Source organism: Staurois parvus, unplaced genomic scaffold (genome assembly GCF_062004578.1).
Source record: "Staurois parvus isolate SC_StPar_1 unplaced genomic scaffold, SC_StPar_1.0 ptg000186l, whole genome shotgun sequence".
NCBI lineage: Eukaryota > Metazoa > Chordata > Amphibia > Anura > Ranidae > Staurois > Staurois parvus.
Genome location: NW_028317982.1, coordinates 747,322 through 772,012, shown reverse-complemented (window position 1 = coordinate 772,012; position 24,691 = coordinate 747,322). Strand labels below are relative to the sequence as shown.

The following is a 24,691-nucleotide window of genomic DNA, read 5'->3' as shown; positions in this document are numbered from 1 at the left end:
TTTTGTATGTAGGTGCTCGCGGCACCTTAGTTTACGTTCATATGTAAGTGGAGGAGAGGCTTACAATATTTGGGAGGTTGATTGTATGTGCTTGGGTGTAATTTTAGTTTTTTACAGTTAAAAATGTATTTCTTTTTTTTCATCACAAAGGGTACAACAATTAAACAGTAAACAAAGGCAAGGCATGTTAACGCATACTTACATAGTTAGTCTGGCTGAAAAAAGACAAAAGTCCATCAAGTTCAACCACTAAAAAAAAAAAAAAAGTTATAATCCTATACCCACAGTTGATCCAGAGGAAGGCAAAATACTCCCAGCAAAGCATGATCCAATTTGCTCCTACAGGGAAAAATAATTCCTTCCTGATCCCCTAAGAGGCAATCGGATATTCCCTGGATCAACTTTACTTATAAATGTTAGTATCCAGTTATATTCTGTGTATCTAGGAAATAATCCAGGACTTTTTTAAAGCAATCCAACGAGCTGTCCAGAACCAACTCTTGAGGGAGTCTATTCCACATTTTCACAGCTCTCAATGTGAAGAAACCTTTCCATGTTTGGAGATTAAATTTATTTTCCTCCAGACGTAAAGAGTGCCCCCTTGTCCTCTGTGATGACCTCAGGGTGACTAGCTCTACACCGAGTTCACTATATGAACCACTGATATATTTATACATGTTGATCATATCCCCCCTCTCTCTTCTCAAGAGAGAATAAATTCAATTTCTCTAATCTTTCCTCATAGCTGAGCTCCTCCATGCCTCTTATCAGTTTGGTTGCCCTTCTCTGTACTTTCTCCAGTTCCCCAATGTTCTTTTTGTGAATTGGTGCCCAAAACTGAACTGCATATTCCAGATGAGGTGTTACTAATGATTTGTATCGGGGTAATATGATATCTCTCTCTCTGGAGTCTATACCTCTTTTAATACAAGAGAGGATTTTGCTCGCTTTAGAAACCGCAGCTTGGCATTGCATGCCATTATTAAGTTTGTAAACTAACACAATTTTTTTTTCGTTATAATATTAAAGAAATGGCACACAATAATACTAGCATAGAAGAAAACATCTTTATTGAATAACAGGTCAAAAAGTATGTGCAAGCTGCACTTGTTGTTTGCTTAAGGCTTGGTTCACACTACTGCGACCTGAAAGGCTTTGCCATGCGACTTCCTGGTGATTTGCTGGCGACTTGAGTATGACTTTGATGCGACTTGATGCACGACTTTCATGCCATGCGATTTTGCCTGGGTAATCTTCCTTAACCACTTCAATACCGTGCAATTTTACACCTTCCTGCCCAGGCCATTTTTCAGGTTTCAGCGCTCTCACACTTTGAATGACAATTGCGCGGTCATACAACACTGTACCCAAACTAAACTTTTATCATTTTCTTCACACAACTAGAGCTTTCTTTTGGTGGTATTTACCGTATTTTTCGCTCCATAAGACGCACCTGACCATAAGACGCACCTAGGTTTTAGAGGCAGAAAACTGGAAAAAAATATTCTGAACCAATGGACTGCAGACACAGTACAGGAGATGAACAGAGACTGCAGACACAGTACAGGAGATGACCAGAGACTGTGGACACAGTACAGGAGATGACCAGAGACTGCGGACACAGTACAGGAGATGACCAGAGACTGCGGACACAGTACAGGAGATGACCAGAGACTGCAGACACAGTACAGGAGATGACCAGAGACTGTGGACACAGTACAGGAGATGACCAGAGACTGCGGACACAGTACAGGAGATGACCAGAGACTGCGGACACAGTACAGTGGATGACCAGAGACTGCGGACACAGTACAGGGGATGACCAGAGACTGCGGACACAGTACAGGGGATGACCAGAGACTGCGGACACAGTACAGGGGATGACCAGAGACTGCGGACACAGTACAGGGGATGACCAGAGACTGCGGACACAGTACAGGGGATGACCAGATACTGCGGACACAGTACAGGGGATGACCAGAGACTGCGGACACAGTACAGGGGATGACCAGAGACTGCGGACACAGTACAGGAGATGACCAGAGACTGCGGACAGTACAGGAGATGACCAGAGACTGCGGACACAGTACAGGAGATGACCAGAGACTGCGGACACAGTACAGGAGATGACCAGAGACTGCGGACACAGTACAGGGGATGGCCAGAGACTGCGGACACAGTACAGGAAATGACCAGAGACTGCGGACACAGTACAGGGGATGACCAGAGACTGCGGACACAGTACAGGAGATGACCAGAGACTGCGGACACAGTACAGGGGATGACCAGAGACTGCGGACACAGTACAGGGGATGACCAGAGACTGCGGACATACTACATCAAGTCCCAACAGGGCCCCTCCACCCAGAATATCAAATGATCTGACACCATACATCAAGGAAAAGGACTACAACTCCCAGCATCTGTCATTTTAACTTACAGAAGGCAGGCTATAGAAGGCAGGGGGCGCACTGAGCTCCGAGGACAGGCCACACCAGCAGATAGGACCGGACTGTAGAGCAGGGAGCACACTATGGACACATGCCAGGAAAGGGGAGGCGCTGTAAGGACAGGCCACACCCGCAGACCGGACTGCAGAGCTGGGAGCTCAGTACATAGACATTCCAGAAGCGGGGAGGAGCTCCGAGGACAGGCCACGCCTGCAGGGCGGACCAGACTGCAGAGCAGCTGGCTGGGTTCAGCGAGGGGACTGCCTGCTATGAAGAGCTGCGGGGACAGCCCGCTGAGAGAGGGCAGGGTGAACTTCGGTGACAGCCTGCAGTGGGATGGGACAGGCTGCACTGGGATGGGACAGCCGCTGGCACTAACACGGCGGCGGTGACAGGTGGAGGACTGGTCAGTATTCGCTCCATAAGACGCAGAGACATTTTCCCTCATATTTTTGGGGGGAAAAAGTGCGTCTTATGGAGCGAAAAATACGGTAATCACCGCTGGGGTTTTTATTTTTTACTAAATTAACAAAAAAAGACCAAATATTTTGAAAAAAAACACATTTTTCTTTCTGTTATAAAAGTTTACAAAAAAAAATAAAAATTTGTTCTTCATAAATTTAGGCCGAGATGTATTCTGCTACATGTCTTTGGTGAAAATAACCCAAATTAGGATGTATTATTTAGTTTGTAGGAAAGTTATAGAGTTCACAAACTATGGTATAGATCTGAATATTGATCAATCCTGAAGTACTGACAGCCAATCTAATTTCTTGAGGTCCAAGAATGTCAGGACAGTACAGATATCCCCCAAATGACCCCTTTTTGCAGAGTAGACAGTCTGACGTACTTCATAAGAGGCATGGCGAGTTTTTTGAAGTTGTATTTTTTTTGTCATAATTTTTCGGAAAATGAATAAATTAAAAAAATTATTTTCACTATTTTTTTTTTTAACATACTGTCACCAGTGCAGTACAGCATCATCATATAACTGGCATGGCGGTGAACAGGGACACTGACTGGTGACAGTATGAAAAAAAAAAAAATATATATATATATATATTTTTTTTTTTATTATTTTTAATTTTTTATTACATTTTTTTTTATTTTTTTTAAGATTTTTTTTTTCATATTTTACTATGACCAAAGTAGTACAATGTTACCATAGTAACATTGTACTAGTTTGGGGAAGTGATCAGTATTTTTTTTTTACACAATTTGCTTATAGCAAAGAATTACTTTGCTATAAGCAAGCATTTACCTGAATGAAATCGATTCATTCAGCTTTTCTTTTTTTTTTTTGTGCTTAGCTGTGATTTGGTCACAGCTAATCACATGACATGTGCATGTGATTAGCTGTGACCATTCACAGCTAGGCACTAATATACAATGGATGGCATGAATGAAGCCATCCATTGTATACAACTGTCATGTGACTGTCACATGGTACCAGCAACGGGAGCCAGTACTCGGATCTGTCATCGGCCGTGTCCGAGGTACATGGCCGGTGACAGATCGCGCTGCTGCGCCGCTCTAAATTAGCGCAAACTGCGCATGTGCGGGAGCACGCCAAATGGCGTGCACCTGGAATGCAGCAACACTTTTGAAGCCGCCAAACAGCCATTGGCCGGGCGGCTAATGGTTAATGAGGAAAGAACAAACAGAGGGTGCACCAGCCTAGTGCATTACCATAAAAAATGTTTAATAAGAAATAAAGTAGGTGTTGTACTCACAAACGACAATAAAGTCAAGGCACGTCATAAAAGAACAGCTGGGTCAACACCGCGCTGAGTAACAGTCCGCAATGGGGAGTGTAGACATCCAATTGGCTGACACGTTTCGAGGACTTGCCTCTTCCTCAGAGCCTCCTTTTCGCCCTCTGTTTGTTCTTTCCTCATTCAGTATATTTGGATTTCCCCAGTCTATTGAGGGCAGCAAGGTGTGCATGTTCCAGGACATTCTTAATGTGGTTGTAGCCTTCATCGAGTCCATCCCCAAACGCAGGAGCATTTGTGTTTGCTGGTTCTTTGTAATCTTCCTTAATGTAGGATTCAAATCACATCAGTATAGATGAGGTTCCGACTTGCAAGCCACTTCCATTAAAGTATATGGGCAGAAGTTGCCTGAAGTAGTTCAGGAACCTTTTCTAAAGTTGGATCGACTTCAGTAGTGCTAATTACAGTGGGAATAAACTCCCATTAGACACTTGTACCTACAGGTAAGCTTATAATAAATCATACCTGCAGGTACAAGGAATATCTCCTAAACGTTCACCATTTAGGAGATCTTTCGTATTCCTGCAGCGAGTGACTTCACCAGCACATGCGTTCTGAAAGAATGTCATAACCACGCTGTTACTTCAGAGTTCTGCGATGCAGCTGAGACTCCTGCACGCATGCGCAGGAGTGACATCCTTACGGCACAGCCAATCAAGTGGCCAGAGCCTGTGAACCCAGAAGGGTGAAGATGGAAGCCCTGTCAGCAGTGATTCACTGTAATCACACTGCTCTCGATGGCTGTGCCCGAGTTGACAGGGAGGAGAACTGTTAGTAAACAAAACAGTCCTCCTCCCCGTCGGAGATGCTCGGTAATCAAAAGGTGCTGGCGGGTAATCACCTCCCGGGACCCAGTGATGGACAGCCGCGGTTGTGAATGGTGGCACAGGTAGGGCGCACCAGCTCATGTGCGCCCCCTACCCAGAAATGCAAAATCATATATATATATATATATATATATATATATATATATATATATATAAAATATATATGTGATTTTGCGCACCCCTGCCACCCTGTATCAGTATATCTGCTATAGGGCGGTGGGAAAGTAGTCAAAGTTTGTGACAGGGTCGCTTCAAAGTGTTTCCAAAGATAAATTGTAACTGTGTTTATATAAATTAGAAGATAACATTTCCAGATAATTTCTCTGTTTAGCTGTTTAGATAAAATATGCTGGTGAGAGATGTCTTTTTACACAGTTGACTTCCAGTTAGTAATGCCATGGCAGAACACTGCAGATGGCCTTTGATAATCTTCATTTAGCCTATAGCAACTGGCAGTATTGAACAAAAAGACCTTCATACAAGAGACAGAAGAATCCAGGGGGTACCAGACCATTAGCATCTGCTTATAACTGAAACATCAGTTTGGGGTGGACTAACCTTTTTACAAATCGTAAAAGCTGAAATTAAAGCAGTATTGATCCCAGGAACAAATACTTATTATATTTCAGTTTAACAATCCTTAGATGTGCAGTTGCTGTGATCAGACAAACCATTTACCACTGTCAGGGGTGCTTACAATTATCAGCTGTTATTTATGTAAAACCAAAAAGGAACAAAACTGTTGCTGTAACTGCTTATAAAGTGTTAGCTGGAAATTTGTTTACGTTTACTGATGTGTTTAAATCTGCTAGTCCACATAACACTTCCCCCTCCCCCCAGACAATGCTGCTGTCCAAAGGTGCCCCTGTGCTCCTTCATCCAGAGTAGGGCCATTCTAATACAGGAGGTGTGTTACTGGCTAGACCACCAGTTGAAAACAGAGGGGGGAAAGCCAAAAAAAAGAAAATGAATGCAGGCAACACATCTAATGATTGGTAAGTTGCAATATATTATATTTTTGGTTTTGGGTATAATACCGCTTTTAATTGGTATTAAAACCAAAAATATAATATATATTGTAGCTTTCCAGTCATTAGATGTGGTGGACGTATTAGTTTTACTTTTTTTTCCAGGCATTTTTTTCCTCTCTTTTCACCTGGTAATCAAGCCGGTAACCTGTTGTATTAGAGTGCCTCCACTTTGGATGAAGGAGCACAGGGGTACTTTTGGACAGCAGCATTGTCAATCTAGGGGGAGGGGAGTGTTAGATGTACTAACAGATTAAAAAACACTTATCAAAAGGGAGGCCAAACTCCAGTTTATATTTCACAAGCCTGCTACTTCTGCAGGTCAGCTTGTTCTTTTGAGAAACAACAGACTTACTGGCCAGATCACCAGATGAAAAAAGAAAACTAATGCAGCCAAAATATCTAAGAATTGGTTAGCTGCAATATAATAAATGTTTGCTTTTGGGTTTAATACATCTTTAAGGCAATTATAAAAGACCAAAATTAATGCAGCTGAGTAATCATTAATACATGCTCACATTTATTTTTAAATACATAAATGCATGCAGTTTTGGTGCCTGAATTTTACCTGGCATCAGTCTTTTGCACTTCCCTGTACAGCAGAGCTCAGAGAGAGGTAGATGAGAAGCAGTGCAAGAAACGGCTCAGATGAGAGGAATGCTGATAGGAGAAGAGAGCAGAGTTACCAATAAATGGCCTCACGATTGTGCTGCTGCTCCTTCACTGTCAGATCATGGACTGGAGGAGGTACAAGGCTGTAAGTCTCAGTATCTTTCTCACTCTGCTTATTTCTCTCTCTCTCTCTCTCTCTCTCTCTCTCTCTCTCTCTCTCTCTCACTTCCGTCCCCTCCCTCTCTCCTTTTCTCCCTCTCCTCCCTATCTCTCCTTTTTATGCCTTCTCCTTCTCTCTCTCTCTCTCTCTCTCTCTCTCTTGCACTCTCTCTCTCTCTCTTGCACTCTCTCTCTCTCTCTCTCTCTCTCTTGCACTCTCTCTCTCTCTCTCTCTCTCTCTCTCTCTCTCTCTCTCTCTTTCTTTTGCACTTTCTCTCCTTCTCTTTCTGTTTCTTGTGTTCTCTCTCCTATGTGAACTCTTTTTTTCTTTTCTCTTTCCTTTTCCCTTTCCTTTCCTCTTTCCTTTTCCCTTTTCTTTCCTCTTTCCTTTCCTCTTTTCTTTCCTCTTTCCTTTCCTCTTTCCTTTTCCCTTTTCTTTTCTCTTTTCTTTTCTCTTTTCTTTTCTTTTTCTCTTTTTTCTTTTTCTCTTTTCTTTTTCTCTTTTCTTTTTCTCTTTTCTTTTTCTCTTTTCTTTTTCTCTTTTCTTTCCTCTTTTCTTTCCTCTTTTCTTTTCCCTTATCCTTTCTTTCTTCTTTTCATCTCTCCTTTATTTAAGTGCCACTGTAGTGTGTCCTAGATCTTGACCTTATGTGGGAGGTTGACTAAAACTGGAGTACACAGAATCTGGTGCAGCCATGCACGGCAGCCAATCAGCTTCTAACTCCAGCTTGTTCAATTAAGCGTTGACAATAAAACCTGGAAGCTGATTGGCTACCATGCACAGCTGCACTAGAGTTAGTAAATCTCTCCCTATGTGCACATTTTTTTCATGTCGGTTTCCTTTTATTTATTTTAAGCTGATCTCTTTCATCTGTTAAATTAAAAAGATACAATACTTCAGTATTTTCAGCCAGTCAGTCATGGCCCATAGATTTTTTTATGTACATTATTTCCCTTGTACTTTATATCTAAAGAAAACATAAAACTTCTTTTAACAAATTGCAAATAATAATTTGTCATAGGCTACCAAATCTTATTGGTATAATAGTCGCTGATGAGGATTGATGAAAGTAGGGCGGTGATGTCACAAGGCGCTGGCTCATGGGTGAATGATTATGAGCACTTCCCCAGAATAACCAGAGCTTGTGTGTATTAATAAGTATTATAAAGTCATGACCGCAGTCTCATAATTCATTCACATAGCAGATCCTGCAGTCTAATAGTTCATTCATACAGCAAGGGAAACATCTCCAATTAATAAATGACATCATTAAGTACTGGGGTGAAGAAGATGGATGATGGATGGGCTCTAGAGCTGCACAGTGGTTTGTCACACGTGGCAGATTTAATTCTGCTTTCACAATTATAGCTTTGTCAGTGGAGCAGTAGCTCCGAGCTGTCAGATTTCATTGCTATTTTTGTAGACTTTCAGTACTAAAAAATGTATATATGATAAATCTTAATCAGTAAGGAAACATGAAATAACCCATAGCAATCAATTCTTATTTCAATGGTCTGACCGAAACCTGGGTGCTATGGCTACTGTAATTTGCCCAGCCTTATTTTTTTTCATTTACTTTTCATAAATATTAATTAAGCTTTAGATAAACCTAAATTAAGGGAAATACAAGTTCTTTATAGATCTGAAAGGGCTGAAAATATATCCAATGTATTCTTAGCTGGAGTTATTTCTACGGTCACCAATCAGATCGGCACCTATTACGCAATTCTGATTGGTGGCTGAGGAGAAGTTACCCAAGTTCATAATAAAACAGTTCAATACAGAAATTTCAAAGATAAATACTTATCAATGTATTTCATCTGAGCTGACCTTACAAGCTCAGCAATTTAGGCCTAGTTCACACTGACATTGAGAGCAGGCGTTTGAGGGGCGTTTTTAACACTCCTCAAATGGATACTATGGGCAGCACACAGTGCTGTTCACATTACCAAAATATGAAGCATTAGTATCCCGTCACTTCCAAATTGAAGCCTCATGTCAAGTCAGTAGGAGTTTGATGCCTTTCAACGCCCCCCCATTCAAGTCTATGGTGATGGCAGGTGTTTGCAGGGCATTTGTAGTGCGGTTGCGGCGCGTTAATAACATTACAGTTTATTATAGGTATTTGTTTTCTGGTTTTAACGCTTGTAAGACGCTTATAAAACACTTCAAATCTGCACATAGGCGTGTGGGGAGAGTATTTAACACTTGTAAAAAGCCAGTCTAAGGGTTCATGTACACTGCAGCTGATAAACTGACGTTCAGGAGCTTTTCTGCGTTTTTTTCAGCAGCCCCTGAACTCTCCCTAATGTTTTCCTATGTGTCCATGTACACAATATAGTAGTTTACAGTCATTTACAGGCAGTTGAGTTCACAGTCGGCGCACCAAAATTTACAGACGCACCAAACTTGCGTTCAGGAGTAGATTTTATCAGCGTTTCAAATGCCAAATGCATGTAAATGCGGCTAACCACGTTTACAAGCGTTTGTGTTTAGAAGCGTTTCATATCCAAATGCTGTCCAGAGCCTTTTTTCATCATCAGAAATGCATGTAAAGCATGAAATGGACCTAGTACACCAGCGCAGTCAGTTGCAGGTTTTGCGTGAAGGAAAAAATGGTAGAACGTGCCGCATTATGCTCATGATGGGATCCATAGTGAATACAACCAGAAAAGATAGATACTCTCAATACATACTGCTCTCTGCTTCTGCTCTCTCTAGTTCTCTCAAAATGTCTGAAATAGTTATTTTTTTTACTATTTTTCAGTGCATTCTGGGCGTTTTGGAAGATCTGAGGTTATCTTAAAAAAACGCTTCTAAACACAAACGCTCATAAACGCGGTATGCAAACGTGGCTAAACAGACATTTTTTAACCTACGTTTTCCAGCAGTCAGTTTCCATCGTTCAGAAATGTTTTCCAAACATCCCGTGTACATGGAGCCTAACACCCATACTAAAGCTCAGTAGCGCCTGTCTAACGCCTATACTAAAGCTACAGGAGTGTTTGGTAAGAGGTTTAGTCAAGTGTGAACAAGTCCTTAGACTTTTTTTTTTTTTTTCCAAAAAAACGTTTTATTGAAGTATGAAAGGTAAACAAATGATAGACAGATACGGATCGCAGTCCGTGCAAAATTTCTCGTACGTTCTCCCGTAACGCAGACGGGATCAAGACAATATATTAATTTGTAGAACATCAGAGGACGGAGTTCCACAGTAAGGCAAAAGTGATAGACGTAACCATAGTAATACTGACAGCAGCAAGTACTTTAGATAATTATGTTATACACTAGGCTCTATGTAAGGAGAGTACACATAAGCGGATTCTGAAGTGGTCGACAAAAGTATCAAGTCCTTAGACTTTAACATGGATTATAAAAAAGATTTGCAAAACATACCATGGCTATAAAAAAAGAACCATTAAAGTCACAAATCTGGGAAATTCGGACTAATCATATTATTATTATACACCCACAGTTTGCTCAGCGCTTTACAATAAACAGGAGACATTAAAGCAACAATACAGTTCAATACAAGAGTGATAGGAGGGCCCTGCTCCTCGGCGCTTACAATCTAGGAGATCATATAATGAAAAGGTACATAAGCAAGGTTACCTTAAAGTGGTATTAAGCCCAAAATAAAGCATTTATTATGCTGCAGCTTACCAGTTCTTAGATGTGGTAGCTGCAATAGGCTTTCTTTCTTTCTTTTCTTTTCACCTGGTTATCTGGCCAGTAAGTCTTTTGTGTTTCAAAAGCTCTATTGCAGATGTAGCAGTTAGAGGTTAAAGACAAACCATTTAGCTTTGACAATGATCAGCTTTTATTTATTTATGTTAAACCTTTGTCCCAAAATGAAAAAAACTACTGCTGTAACTTCTTATAAAGGGTGATCTGGAGTTCAGCTTCAATTTGTTAGTGTATCTAAATCTGCTAGTATATCTTGCCCCCACACTGACAATGCTGCTGTCCAAAGGTGCCGCTGTTCTCTTTTATCCAGAGTGGGGGCACTCTAATACAGGAAGTGTGTTTGCTGGCCAGATCAGCAAGTGAAAACAGAAGGGGAAAAGCTTAACCAATTCCCGACCATGCTATAGCCTAAAGACGGCTACAACATGGTCGGCTAGTTCTGGGAGGGCGTCCATGGATGTCCTCCCAGAACCACACCCCCCACGCGCCCCCTGGGGACTGTTTATATGACATCTTGCACTTTTTACTTAGGTGTTCTTTGATATATATATAGCATTGTTAACATTGAATGCCATATGGTTTTATAATGAATATTATGATTTACACTATTCACATTAATTTTTCAATCAGGAATTGTTATTTTTAGTGTTTTTAGCACTGCGCAATTTTGTTATTTATACAGCTGATCACATGACTAAGGAATAGGCCAATCACAACCGCTTTTACCATTTGATCAACTGAGTCCAATCACAGCTGATCACAATGTAAATAGGAAATGCCGGTTATCGGCAGTCCTCTCCTTACTCTGACAGTGCGTGAAGAGAGGAGAGCCAGTAAGCGGGGGACATCTACACTGATCATCAGGGCACTGATGATCAGTGTAGACCCATCAGTGTGGCCATTAGTGCCAATCAGTGCCCATGTGTGCTGGCAATCAGTGCCCATGTGTGCTGGCAATCAGTACCCATCGGTTGAATCAGTGCCACCTAACAGTGCTGCCCATCAGTGCAGCCTCATCAATGCCACATATCAGTGCAGCCTATCAGTGCCCATTAGTGAAGGAGAAAAATTACTTATTTACAAAACTTTATAACAAAAATTTAGTTTGGGTAGTGTTGCATGACCGCGCAATTGTCATTCAAAATATTAGAGAGCTGAAAGCTGAAAATTGGTATGGGCAGGAAGGGGGTAAAAGTGCCCAGTAGGCAAGTGGTTAAATAAAGAAAGCTAATGCAGCCACCACATCTGAGAATTGGTAAGCTGCAATATATTACATTTTTGGTTTTGGGTTTAATTCTGCTTTAAATGAAAACCTCCACTCGAAACAACAAGAACATCCAGAGGTATAGACATCCAGACATATGGACATCAGACAGAGCTGTTGACATTTGGAAAAACATGTAGCATTTGCGTTTGTTCATGTCACTGTGAAGCAAAAATAAAGCTACAAGTCAAGTCTGGGAGGAGTTGAAGCTCAGCAACTTCTTTTATTCAAATCTATGGTAAACATGACTGTAGCATTAACAGTGCGTTTTATGGTGTGCTTACAGTGGGTTTGACAAGTGTTTATGAAATATCAGTAAGGTGGAAAGAACACTTACTCCTTCATATTAAAAATAAATCACCTGGTGGGTGTCTGGGGTGCATTTTTTAACCACTTTCTGTCTGATCTGTAGCAGATTTACTGCTACAGAGTGGACGTTCTGTGCAAAATCACATATATAAATGCGATTATGCACTCTCGCCATAGGGGGTGCACACACACTGCCGGAGCACCGCTTCTGTTGTGATTGGACAAAGCAGAAGCTGATCAACAAGTGCCGGACAGTGGATGAGTGCCGTCACCCGTTGATCGCCAAGGAGACTGACAGAACACAGCTCTGCTTGTGTAAACAAGGCAAAGCAGTGTTCTGTCAGCGCCTGTCTGCTAGATTTTATTTCCCTGCAAAGCAGGGAGTAAAATCTAGCGGGCCGCCTAGTAAAAACAGCACCCATTGTATACAAAACGCAAAGCTAGGCACACAGGTAACCCTTTGATTGCCCTAGATGTTTAACCCTTTCCCAGCCAGTGTCATTAACACAGTGACAGTGTATATTTTTAGCACTGATCACTGTTTTAGTGTCACTGGTTCCCAAAAAGTGTCAGTTAGTGTCAGACCAGGGGCAGACGTACAACTCATAGGGCCCCCCGGGCAGTAGGGGATCATGGGGCCCCTGTGTCCTTGCCCAAACTCAAGCCTATGAAAAAGGTACCAGGGACATCTCATGGGGCCCCCTACTGACCCCGGGCCCTCGGGCAGTGCTCGAGTATCCAAATGATCAGTCCGCCCCTGTGTCAGACTGTCCACCACAATATCGCAGTCTCGCTATAAGTCGCTGATCGCTGTAAAAAATATGTGTTAAAGCTATAGGTGCGTTGTTTCGTGTTAGTGTAAGCATTCACATTTTTTGCAAGTGTGAATTTAGCCATACTTGATTCCATCCCCTGCTACCATCTACATTTTGAAGTTGGTAATTTGATGGATGACCTGGTTGAAAAAAGGATGCTGAGAAGGCTGGGGGCAGAGCCAAGCACAACTTTTGAAGGAAATCCAATCACCCCGATATATGTACTGCTCAGGGTAGGTGACTTATCACAGGCTCCACTCGGAAATCACTGTCACAGATGTACCTCAAGTCCAAATACCCCATGATATAATTCAGTAAGGGTTATTTTGGAGGCGTATATATATTGTGCCAGTTCATCTGTGACAATGGTCTGGGTTTAGCAGAGAGGAAGGGGCTTCTTCTTTACCATGCACAGTGTGATACAAGCATGGGGCTTGGTGGGCTATTGGAGTGGCCATCTTCTCGAGGGTTTCACTGCAAAATCTCTAGCTGCTGGTCCTGCTTATTGACTCCGATGAAGTTCCCGCCAGAGGTGATTCCTTCTGCTGTTTCAGGCCTCATTCATGTAGCAAATTTGGGTCATACACCACCAAGAATCAGCGTAAATCTGGGGTATTCACAGATATGTGCAAACAACTACAGCCAACAGATTTTAAAAACCAGTGACAGGCTTTGCAGGCATCCATGTATAATTGTATATCTGAGCAAATACATGCGATTAGGGACAGATGAGTCACTCTGGAGACAAAAGGTCCTGCATTTGGGACCTCAAATGTAACTACGGAGATATGCGCGTAGCAGCGGTGGCGCCTGACAATACTTCGTACAGGCTGCTGGCCATTGCTGATCATACATGCCTGTGAATACTAGGTGCAGATTTAAGGTGCATGGCCCAAGTTGGAAGCCATGGAAATGAGACCTTAAAGTATAACTATAGGCAAAACCTTTTGTTTAGTTTTGGACAGAGTGAAGAGGAATTACAATGCCTGTTAGTTTTTATTGTTGTCTGTGTCCCTGTTAGGGAGATTCACCCTCTCTATTTGTAGTGCTTACCATTATCTTCGAAAATGAAAGTAAAAGAAAATCACTAATTTTGGGTTGTCTCCAGAAAAGTACTAAAGGGGAAATTTTCCAATGGGGACACTAGTTCTGGTGACCTGGGGGTCCCAAAAGAAATCCCTTAATTTGCAGGGATTTTTTTCTAACTTCCTGTTCGGCTATGGGACAGGAAGTGAAGGGAAATCTCCGCAATGGGACACAGATGGCAAAAAAAATAAACACAGAGCTTATAATCCTCTCTTACTCTATCCTAAAAGGAAAAAAACTGTTTTAACACAACAAACACTTTACTCCTGCGCTAGGAAAGGACTCGGTAGACCCAATAGGAATGTTCTGGAATTTTCTGCAATATGCACTACTTGCTGCCCTCAACAGACCAGGGTGGTCCAAATACACTGGATACAAATGGAGAAACAGAAAAAGGGCGCACCGACCTAGTGCATTATTGTTTATTTTAAACGATAATGCACTAGGTTGGTGCACCCTTTTTCTGTTTCTCCATTTGTATCCAAAAAAACAGTTTTACCTGTTAAAGAAGAAAAGTTGCTGCAGTGCACGTAGTGATTCATTTTCTTTTCTGACTTTTGTAGGAATTTGTTGAGATTCTACATATAATCTCAGCTGCTTAGACTTCTAGATCTAATTTATGTTTTGATAAACTGTTTTTAATGACATGCATTTTTAAATATTATGTTCAGTTTGAATTGCCCAATTTTGTGAAAGGGCAGGCTGCTGTTTTACTGGACTACTAGGATGGACTGCAAGCCTCTTGGCTGATATTTTGTATCGTTAACCCCTTAATTCTCCTTATGGTGTAGAAGGAGGTTAAGATTACTTCTCATTGTACAGAAACTGGAAGATCTCTTTGTGCTGAGAAAGCTTTAGTCGGTTGGTAGAACTAAATATTGGCGCAGTAGGTTAGACCTTGTGCGGCCCAATTCTCATCCAGTTGTCAAAGACTCTGTGACCACCCTTAAGGCATATTAAGATGACATCACAAGCACTGCCTGAATCACACTGCGCTGCACAAAGCCAAAACTGGTCCTTCCAACTGCTGCTTTTGGGGCCCTGAGCAGGGGCCTTGCAATGTGCATGCATCTGGCTCTGTTTTCTAAGGTTCTTTGTAAAGTGAAGTATCATAGAAGGAATATATAGAATTCAGGTACTTTGCATTCAGCAAAACAGCTTAACACGACCACACACAACTCAAAACGCTGCTTGAACTATGTTTGGAGGGGAGATCAGGCTACACTGACCACAGACCAAGGTAGATACGGCTCACGTGGCCCTTTTAAACGACCATTTACACTTGTAACCTTTACTACTAGATGTTTAAAAAATGCAGGAGTTTCTCAGAACTGAGTCCTCCATGTAAAATCTGCAGCCTAGTATGCTTTTATATAATCTTTAAAACTCTTGGTGAATCCAAATAGCCTAAAAAAGTACTGTATGGCCTAAATTATTCCATATATAATCAATGCTTTCCGTGTAGTATGGATGGCGGTGTTCAGCTAATGACATTTTCTCATTCTTGTTTCTCTTAGCTGTGATGTTAAGTTGTGTCTGTACAGTCTGTGCCTACAAAGCTTGCCTCTTCTTGATGCTGAACTAAGACAAGAACAATACACGGTGGGTACCAACCTTGAATGTGCCTTTCTGTCCCCTATGATGATTTTTTGGGAACTTAAACAGCAATGCTAGCCATATTTTTTATGCCCAACTGCAGCTTCATTTATCATACATTTTGGAAGATAAATGAAGGTTTGTTAAAAGATATGTTTTTCAAATATCAGCACCACCCTAGGTTTTCCTTTCCCTGTGAGCAATGGCCGCCCCATTATACTGACAACTCATGCATACTTTATGATTTATGTGTAAGAATGTGTTTAAGTGTTAAAGTGATTGTAAAGGATCTGACTTTTTATTAAAAAAATAAAACATGCTATACTTTTCTGATCTGTACAATGTTATTGCACAGAGCAGCCATGAGCCTCCTCTTCTGGGGTCCCCCGTTGGTGATCTTGACTCCTCCTCTTCTGTGTCTGCTCCCATAGCAAGCCTTTTGCTATGGGGGTAAACACAGAAGAGGAGGAGTCAAGATCATTGGCAAGGACCCCAGAAGAGGATGTTCATGGCCTCTGGAGGCTCCCTCCCAATTCAGGCTATGGGGTTGATTTACTAAAACTGAAGAGTACAAAATCTGGTGAAGCTCTCATAGTAATAAGCTTCTAGGTTTTTGGTCAAAGCTTAATTGAACAAGCTAAAGTTAGAAACTGATTGGCTACCATGCACAGCTGCGCCAGATTTTTAGTAAATCAACCCCTATGTGTGTTCATAGACACAGACAGCGCAGCTTAGCCTGTCCCCCACTCCCTCTCCACAGAATTTGATTGACAGCAAAAGAACCCAATGGCTCCCACTGCTGCCTCTGTGCCTGTGAGGAGAGAGAAAGCAGAGACACTGCTATCTGTCACAGTGGTGGAATAAAAGAGCAGCCAGGTAAGTATTATATGGGGGTGGGGATGGCTGGGGGGAGCTGATATTAGAATGTTTTTTTGTTTTTTTTTTTACCTTAAAGCGGAACTTCACTCTCTCAATCAGTATGGACTATTTTTAATCCTTATGCTGCTAGCATTAGTAAATGGATAGAAAAGTATAAAGTATTTAATTTTTTTTACATTTCTTTAGTTACTTCCTGGTTTCCATGCCTAGGAAATTGATGGCATACATCCCAGGAGTCTTCAGAAGGGGAGGGAGGGTTCTCAGCTCAGCCAGTGCCTGAGTTAAGGGCAGATGGATTCCAGGAAGTAAATGCTACATGAATCATCTACCCTTACTCAAGATGGAACGCCAGGGGGTGTTTTTCAAAATGATTTCTCAGCAAAATAAAGCATGGAGACATGGATGAATGGATGAGTTTGCTTTGAACATTAAAAATGAATTAAATAGCATTTTCGGTTTGTGGTGCTCAGATGCAGTGCAGTTCCGCTTTAATACAGAGAATGCATTAAGTAAAAAAAAACCCATATGCCTTTAGAACCACTTTAATTTTTTGCTCCATAGGCAGTCATATAGTTCTACCCTGTATGGGCAAACATTTGTATTCACCCGGCCATCACACCTATGTGAGCTTATTGAACTTCCCATTCCGAAACCATGGGACCCCTTTTTGCAGCTACAAATGCCTCATCTCATCTGGGAAGACTTTCATAAAATTTTGGAGCGTGTCTATGGGAATTGTTGTCCATTCAGCCGATAGAATATTTGTGAGGTCAGGTACTGATGATGGATGAGAATACCTGGCTCACAATTGGGGTATCACTTTATCCCAAAGGTGTTCAACAAGTTTAAAGTGGAAATATTCTGACAACAAAAAAAATTGGGTCACTAAGCATAGCATGCCAATATACACCACCTATTAGCACATTGTGGCAGACTTACCGACTAAAGTTGTCTCCTTTGCCGGTAGTGCTTCTATCCTCTCCAGATCTGACCACTTGATTGGTCAGGCCGGGGGCCCATAACTCTCAGCAGGCACTTGGGAGTTACTTTGTACCCACACAGAATCATGCCAGGACTATATGTTGAGATGCACATGTGTGGCTTAGTGTGCACAAACAGAAACAAGTGTGGACAGACAGGTAAAAGCAGTCAGATAAAAGCCCACCTGTCAGCACTTTTTAAAAAACAAACTTTATTTCCAATTTAAGCTCAAGGCTCTGTGCAGACCACTAAAGTTCCTCCATATAAAATTTGTCACACCTCCAGGAGCTGTGCATGGCCACCAATCAGCTTGTATCTTCAGCTTGTTCAGTTAAACTAAATCTTCATATCCTTTACAGCCAAGGAAGCTGTTATCTTTGCTTCTTTTTGATCTGCAGCTGCCATGATGTTGCATAATCAGTTATGACACCAGCCATTTGGTGGCTTGGCAGTTCAGTTGGGAGCACAAGCAACTGTAACAGTTATTATTCATAGCATGTCTTGAATATTATGAAAAATATAAGCCACACTCCAGAACTTCTCTTCTTTCTGTGTTTTTTTCCAATCAATCAAAGACTTGTTTATCAAAAAGAGAATATGACAAGATACATTTTCCTGTTACGTATAGCCAAAAGAACCAGCATGCTAAAACCAGTCAGCAACAATATATCAGCAGAAAACAACAGAAACTGTCTGGAGTGACTTATGCACAACCCTATTGAAATATAAGGCAATCTATCAAATCAGAAAGAAAAAGTACCTTCGGTATACAGAACTGTAGAGGAGTTGCAACTGTGACTAACTAACAGTACAGCAGAGACCAGCAGCAGTGTAATACGTTACAGGGACAGTATACACATTAAAGTTGCAGTAAGCAGTGCAATGTGAGTTGTGGGGGAGCCAAACCAGGGGTATCTAACCAGCATTGCCATATGTTTAAAAATTCCTTTGGGCAGTGTCTATGCTGATGGGTGTTTTTCTTATGAATAAGAATGGAGTTCACTTGTTCCATCCATTCCCTGCAAGTATGAGAGTGGGGCAAAAGCCAATAGTTTCCTAGAGAGGTACAGAAGCCAAGTAAGAGCTACACAAGTGGCCCGGGGTATACAGTTTCTAAAATTAGTAGGTCAAAGAAAAGTTGTACAATGTATGTTTGATGACTTTGACCACATCCCTCCAGTATCTCACTAATTTGAGACATTTCCAGATCATATGTAAAAAATCCCCAATATGAACTTTACATTTGGGACATAACGGGGAGCCTCACCTATCCCAGACAAAGAGTTGTGCCTGCATCTGATACGTATGGTGTAAAATAAAATGCTGTGAGAGTTTTTCGGTGACAGAAACTGACACCAACGGCACAGCTGCCAAGATCAACTCCCAACACTCTCCATATATTGGGCCTGAAACACATTCCCACTTTCTCCTACAAGGAAGAGATGTTGAGTCATGTACATATAAGCAACTGTGAAAAGATTCAGAAAATTATGCTTTTCTTGTCTATCTCTGACATAAGAAATCTAACATGATCAAGAAAATGTGATCCCACCAGCTGTAGGGAAGAATGTCTACTTTGAATATGAAGCGCATGGTGCAATTGTAAGTATTGAAACTTCTTTCTGTGTTTAATTAGTTAAAAAGACTGCATACATTGTTGTCTCTACCTGAAACCAACCTTCCTTGATGCGTTTCACCACTACTGGTTTGCTCACAAGGATAGGAGAAGGACTTCCCCTATCCTTGTGAGCAAGCCCGCAGTGGTGGGATACATCAAAGAAGGTCGGTTTCTGGTGGAGACATCAATGTATGCAGTCTTTATTTTGACACATTAATCATAGAAAGAAGAGCTAAGTTCTGGAGTGTGGCTTATGTTTTTCATACTTTTGACTGAGAGCGGAGATGGGCTGTGTTAGCCAGCACCCAGGTTGACCTTGTGGAATGAAAGGACAAGAGCTGTGATTATGGGTATGTTTTGAAAAATTGTTAACTTAATGGGTTTAGTTTCACTTTAAGGTTTAAAAATAATTGATATGGTAACAGTATCCTTCACTGGAAACACCTGACCTGGAAGGGTTTCCAAAGGGCATGGTATGCACTTCCTTTTGGCCCTATAATGTACAGTGGGGATCGAAAGTTTGGGCACCCCAGCTAAAAATTTGTATTAATGTGCATAAAGAAGCCAAGGAAAGATGGAAAAATCTCCAAAAGGCATCAAAATACAGGTTAGACATTCTTATAATATGTCAACAAAAGTTAGATTTTATTTCCATCATTTACACTTTCAAAATAACAGAAAACAAAAAAATGGCGTCTGCAAAAGTTTGGGCACCCTGCAGAGTTAATATCTTGTACTGCCCCCTTTGGCAAGTATCACAGCTTGTAAACCCTTTTTGTAGCCAGCCAAGAGTCTTTCAATTCTTGTTTGAGGTATCTTTGCCCATTCTTCCTTACAAAAGTCTTCCAGTTCTTTGAGATTTCTGGGCTGTCTGTCACGCACTGCTCTTTTAAGGTCTATCCATAGATTTTCAATTATGTTGAGGTCAGGAGATTGTGAAGGCCATGGCAAAACCTTCAGTTTACGCCTCTTGATGTAATCCCCTGTGGATTTTGAGGTGTGTTTAGGATCATTATCCATTTGTAGAAGCCATCCTCTCTTTAACTTCAGCTTTTTCACAGATGGCATCAAGTTACCATCCAAAATTTGCTGAAATGTTATTGAATCCATTTTTCCTTCTACTCGTGAGATGTTCCCTGTGCCACTGGCTGCAACACAACCCCAAAGCATGATTGATCCAACCCCATGCTTAACAGTTGGACAAAGGTTCTTTTCATTAAATTCTGTGCCCCTTCTTTTCCAAACGTACCTTTGCTCATTCCGGCCAAAAAGTTCAATTTTAACCTCATCGGTCCACAGAACTTGTTTCCAAAATGCATCAGGCTTGTCTATATGTTCATTTGCAAAGTTCAAACGATGATTTTTGTGGTGAGGACGTAGAAGAGGTTTTCTTCTGATGACTCTTCCATGAAGACCATATTTGTACAAGTATCTCTTTATAGTGGAATAGTGTACCACAACTCCATTGTCTGCCAGATCTTTCTGGAGGGATCGTGCAGTCAAACGTGGGTTTTGAATTGTTTTTCTCACAATCCTGCGAGCTGTTCTGTCTGATATTTTTCTTGGTCTTCCAGATCTTGCTTTAACTTCCACTGTTCCTGATGACTGCCATTTCTTAATTACATTCCGAACAGAGGATACTGACATCTGAAAACGCTTTGCTTTCTTCTTATAGTCTTCTCCAGCTTTGTGAGCGTCAACTATTTTCAGTTTCAGTTTTCTAGACAACTGCTTAGAAGAACCCATGGTGCTGATTGTTGGGGCAAGGTCAGATGAGTCTGGGCATTTAAAACCTTTGAGATTGACATCACTTGGTCTTCCCAGACGATGATTGAGAACAATCCATGACACTGGCAGGTCTCAGCTTTGCAAAGGGGGCAGTGCATGCTATAAATTCTGCAGGGTGCCCAAACTTTTGCAGACGCCATTTTTTTGTTTTCTGTTATTTTGAAAGTGTAAATGATGGAAATAAAATCTAACTTTTGTTGACATATTATAAGAATGTCTAATCTGTAATTTGATGCCTTTTTGGAGATTTTTCCATCTTTCCTTGGCTTCTTTATGCACATTAATACAAATTTTTAGCTGGGGTGCCCAAACTTTCGATGCCCACTGTGCTTACGTGGTGAGGTCACTAATGACCTGTGAGTGTTCTGAAAACCGTCTCCCATCTGTCTATGCTATAAGCAGTCTGCCTTTACAGAATGTGCCCGTCATATTTTACCTGAACTTTTTCTTTCATTTGATGTTTAAAATTGGGTTTATTTTTTTCTTTTTTGTGGTGTAAAGGTCACCGCACATGTAACCATTAGGTGAGAAATTAAATCGCTCTGCTGTGACTCTCACACCTTGCATTCACTACAACATTGATTTTTCCTCTTTATAATCCTGCATTCTAGATGTTTGTTCAGATTCTTCGCATCAGCCTGACTGACCTACTGCTGGAGAAGAAGATAGATAGAGACCTGTACATGCACATCCTTTCATCAAAGGAGACTGTAAGACTTCATCTTCTTCTCTCCCTTCTTAGAATGTATGTTATGCTGAATATTGATTAAAGGAGAGCTCCAGGCTACCGTACTAAATCAAGATGAATTAACAACAGCCCAAAGACAAATTCCCTAATATGCATGATTTGTCTCACTTTGTGTGTTTTCTTGTGAATAATGTATTTTTTTTGTTTTTGTTTTTCTATACTGAATAGTGTGTAGTGCAATTGTTCTAAGACGTGACTTTCAGGAACTTTGATGAACAGCCGCTTACACCAGTCTCTGCCCCTGAAAGATCTTGCAGTATAATTCTTGTACCATTGTTATACGGGCACACCCACAGCAAGAGCAATATGATTCAAACCAATTTAGGTGGACCTGGCAATTTAGGTGGACCCCGTTTACACATTTACATTTTAAACATGTGATCAAAGGCATTTTGAGGCATATAAAAGTAATGCGTGATAACACAACATTGATCTGTTTTCAGCCCTGGTAACAAGCCCAAATAGTTTTTGATTGGTCAACAAGCATGATCTATGAGAGCTGTTTAAAAACACATCAACACAAATCTGGCATCAATGAGCATTGAAAAACGCATTATCAAACACATGAATAGAATGGACCTCTAACCGTCCCCCCATCCTTCTATTTTTCTTTCCAATTTTTTCAGACCTTGCGCCACTCCTACTCCATTTCATGCCCTATCCAACTGTTCTACACCATTCTACATAAAGTTGACCACCCATACAATAAATACTATTATGTTTGATAATGCTCTTGAATCAGGTAAAAAGTATAGTTTCCCTCAAAATGTAGTATATCATGGTGTGCCACGTAAAGAACAACTCCAGTCATACTGTAAAGTGGTATTAAAAGTTCAGCTTTAAAAAAAAAAAAAAAAAAACATGTCATACTTACTTGCTCTGTGCAATGGTTTTGCACAGAGCAGCCCCAATCCTCGTCTTCTCAGTTCCCCCGCCAGAACTCCTGGTTCCCCCTCTTGACCAGTGCCCCCAATAGCAAGCTTGCTATGAGGGCACTGGTGCATGCTCGCTTTCGAGCCCAGCTCTATGTGTCTCCACCCTTGCTCTCTCCTCATTGGCTCACTGGCTGTGATTGACAACAGTAGGAGCCAATGGCTCCTGCTGCTGTTTCTGAGGAAAGGGAGTCCCAGGACAGCTGAGGCTCTCGTTCACATCGCTGGATCGAGAAGGGGCTCAAGTAAGTATTAAGGAGGCTGTGGGGGGAGTAGCACACAGAAGATTTTTTACCTTCATGCATAGAATGCATGAAGGTAAAAAACCTTCTGCCTTTAGAACCACTTAATGCTAAACCTATTCCCACCCCCATTCTAAGGCTATTCCATCTAACCCTCTAACCCTGTAAAGAAAAGATCTGTATACTTACCTATTCTGAAGCTGCTCTGGTCCCAGGATCGGCTGTCAGCGGCAGCTTCTATGCAGAGGAGGGGCAGCCAACAATGGATGCCCCATAGTAAGTCTATGGGTGAGGTCATCTCCTGGGCATTTCCAGCCGTTGTCCGCTTTCTCTCTGCATATTGAAGCCGCTGTTGGAGACCGGACCGGAGTGGCATCAGAATAGTTAAGTATAGGAATCTTTTCTTTACAGGGTTAGATAGAATTAGTCTTAGAATGGGGGTGGGAGTAGGTTTAGAGTTAGGTTAGGACTGGAATGCCACTTTAATTGTAATGCAATTGGAAAATCTCATAGTAGTGATGTCTACACTTTTGTAAACACGTTTCTGTTGTGTGACAACAAAATAAACAATTTTAAAAAATGCATGAAAATGAAAATGCAAAGGTATGATCCTAGCTTTAGTCTGCTGCAGTGGATATTTTTCAAAACTTTTTTACCATTTATTTGTAAAGAACTCCAACCCAATGACTTTGCCTAGGCTGAGATGGTATCATCAGTCAGCTGCAGGCAGGAGGAAGCTTTCCCATAAGTCCTGTTCACACCAGAACGAGATGCAGGAAATCTGCATTCCATGTCCACGTTTGCTGCACCGGGTTCAAAATGAACAGCCCTTTCAATCTGCCAGGGGTGTCAGTGTGATGCTAACACCCCAATTGCAGGTCGCAAACGCAGTGTGTTTGCCTGCACCAGATTGCATAGTACAGAAGTAATATGCGATCCGGTTGCAGTGCGTTTTTTGAAGTAGTGCATGCGCTAATTTTGGTGCAATGCAGTGCAATTTCAGCCTATTCAAATGAATGAGCTGAAAATGCACTGCACTCACATCAAACAGGAGATGCACAGAATCGCAAGAATGTGAGAAATAATAATCTGTGTCACACCTTTAAGAACACTGCCAAGAAATGCACAGGGACAGGATTTACGTGATCGTGTCAGCTCTGAGCCAGTCCCAGTCCAGTAATTAGATGCTGACCCTGTATAGGCTTCAATAAAAATGGGCCCATCCTTCTGGAGATATAATTAGAATACAGTATTGTCAGAAGGAATACTTTGATCTCTGTCAGAAATACCTGCAAGTGGTATACGAACACCTCATTTAACATACATACACTTACAGTACCATGAAAAATGTATTCAATGCTAGATTCGTTTTAGAAATGAATTTGTTCTCTAAATAGTATAGCCTGAAACTATAGGCTTTGCTGATGTATTGCAGGGCTGCTCTACATCTTTTGCAGATGCTCTGACTGTCTAGTTATACTAAATATAGATAAGCTTGCAGCTGTTTTATTTCTGCATCAGGAGCTGGAGCAGCTGGAACAGACATACCGCTCTAGAATTGCTTCCAGCAAGCAGACTCGAGGACAGGCAATGGAATTTCAGACTATGGAGGACATTGAAAGAAGGGAGAGAGAATACTCCGACCATCTCATTCAAAATGTATGTACAAAATAGGTTTTAATGACCCCCACCAAGGTCTATACTGAATATCATGGCACAAAGAGATGTGATATGCAGCTGTTTACAGCAACCAGTTGTCAGTTTGTACAAGGACTGTACTGAAAGTAATGCACTAGTGGACATAACTTTTTTTATTAACTTACATAGGTTGTTCAAATTTCACATGTTGTTAGAGTAAGTTTTTCTCTGTAGTAACTCTTCTTCTTTTTTAATT

General features: G+C 41.3%; 1 protein-coding gene across 2 annotated transcripts in view; it reads left to right on the top strand.

The window, feature by feature from the left end:
- The window catches only part of EVC (EvC ciliary complex subunit 1), a 194,127-nt gene that overhangs the window by 48,580 nt on the left and 120,856 nt on the right, over nucleotides 1–24,691 (top strand). For both annotated transcript variants that reach the window (XM_089677394.1, XM_089677392.1), the window contains exons 5-7: nucleotides 15,531–15,615; nucleotides 21,487–21,585; nucleotides 24,319–24,456. In XM_089677394.1, the coding sequence (XP_089533520.1) occupies nucleotides 15,531–15,615; nucleotides 21,487–21,585; nucleotides 24,319–24,456 (322 nt within the window). The remainder of the gene's footprint in view (nucleotides 1–15,530; nucleotides 15,616–21,486; nucleotides 21,586–24,318; nucleotides 24,457–24,691) is intronic.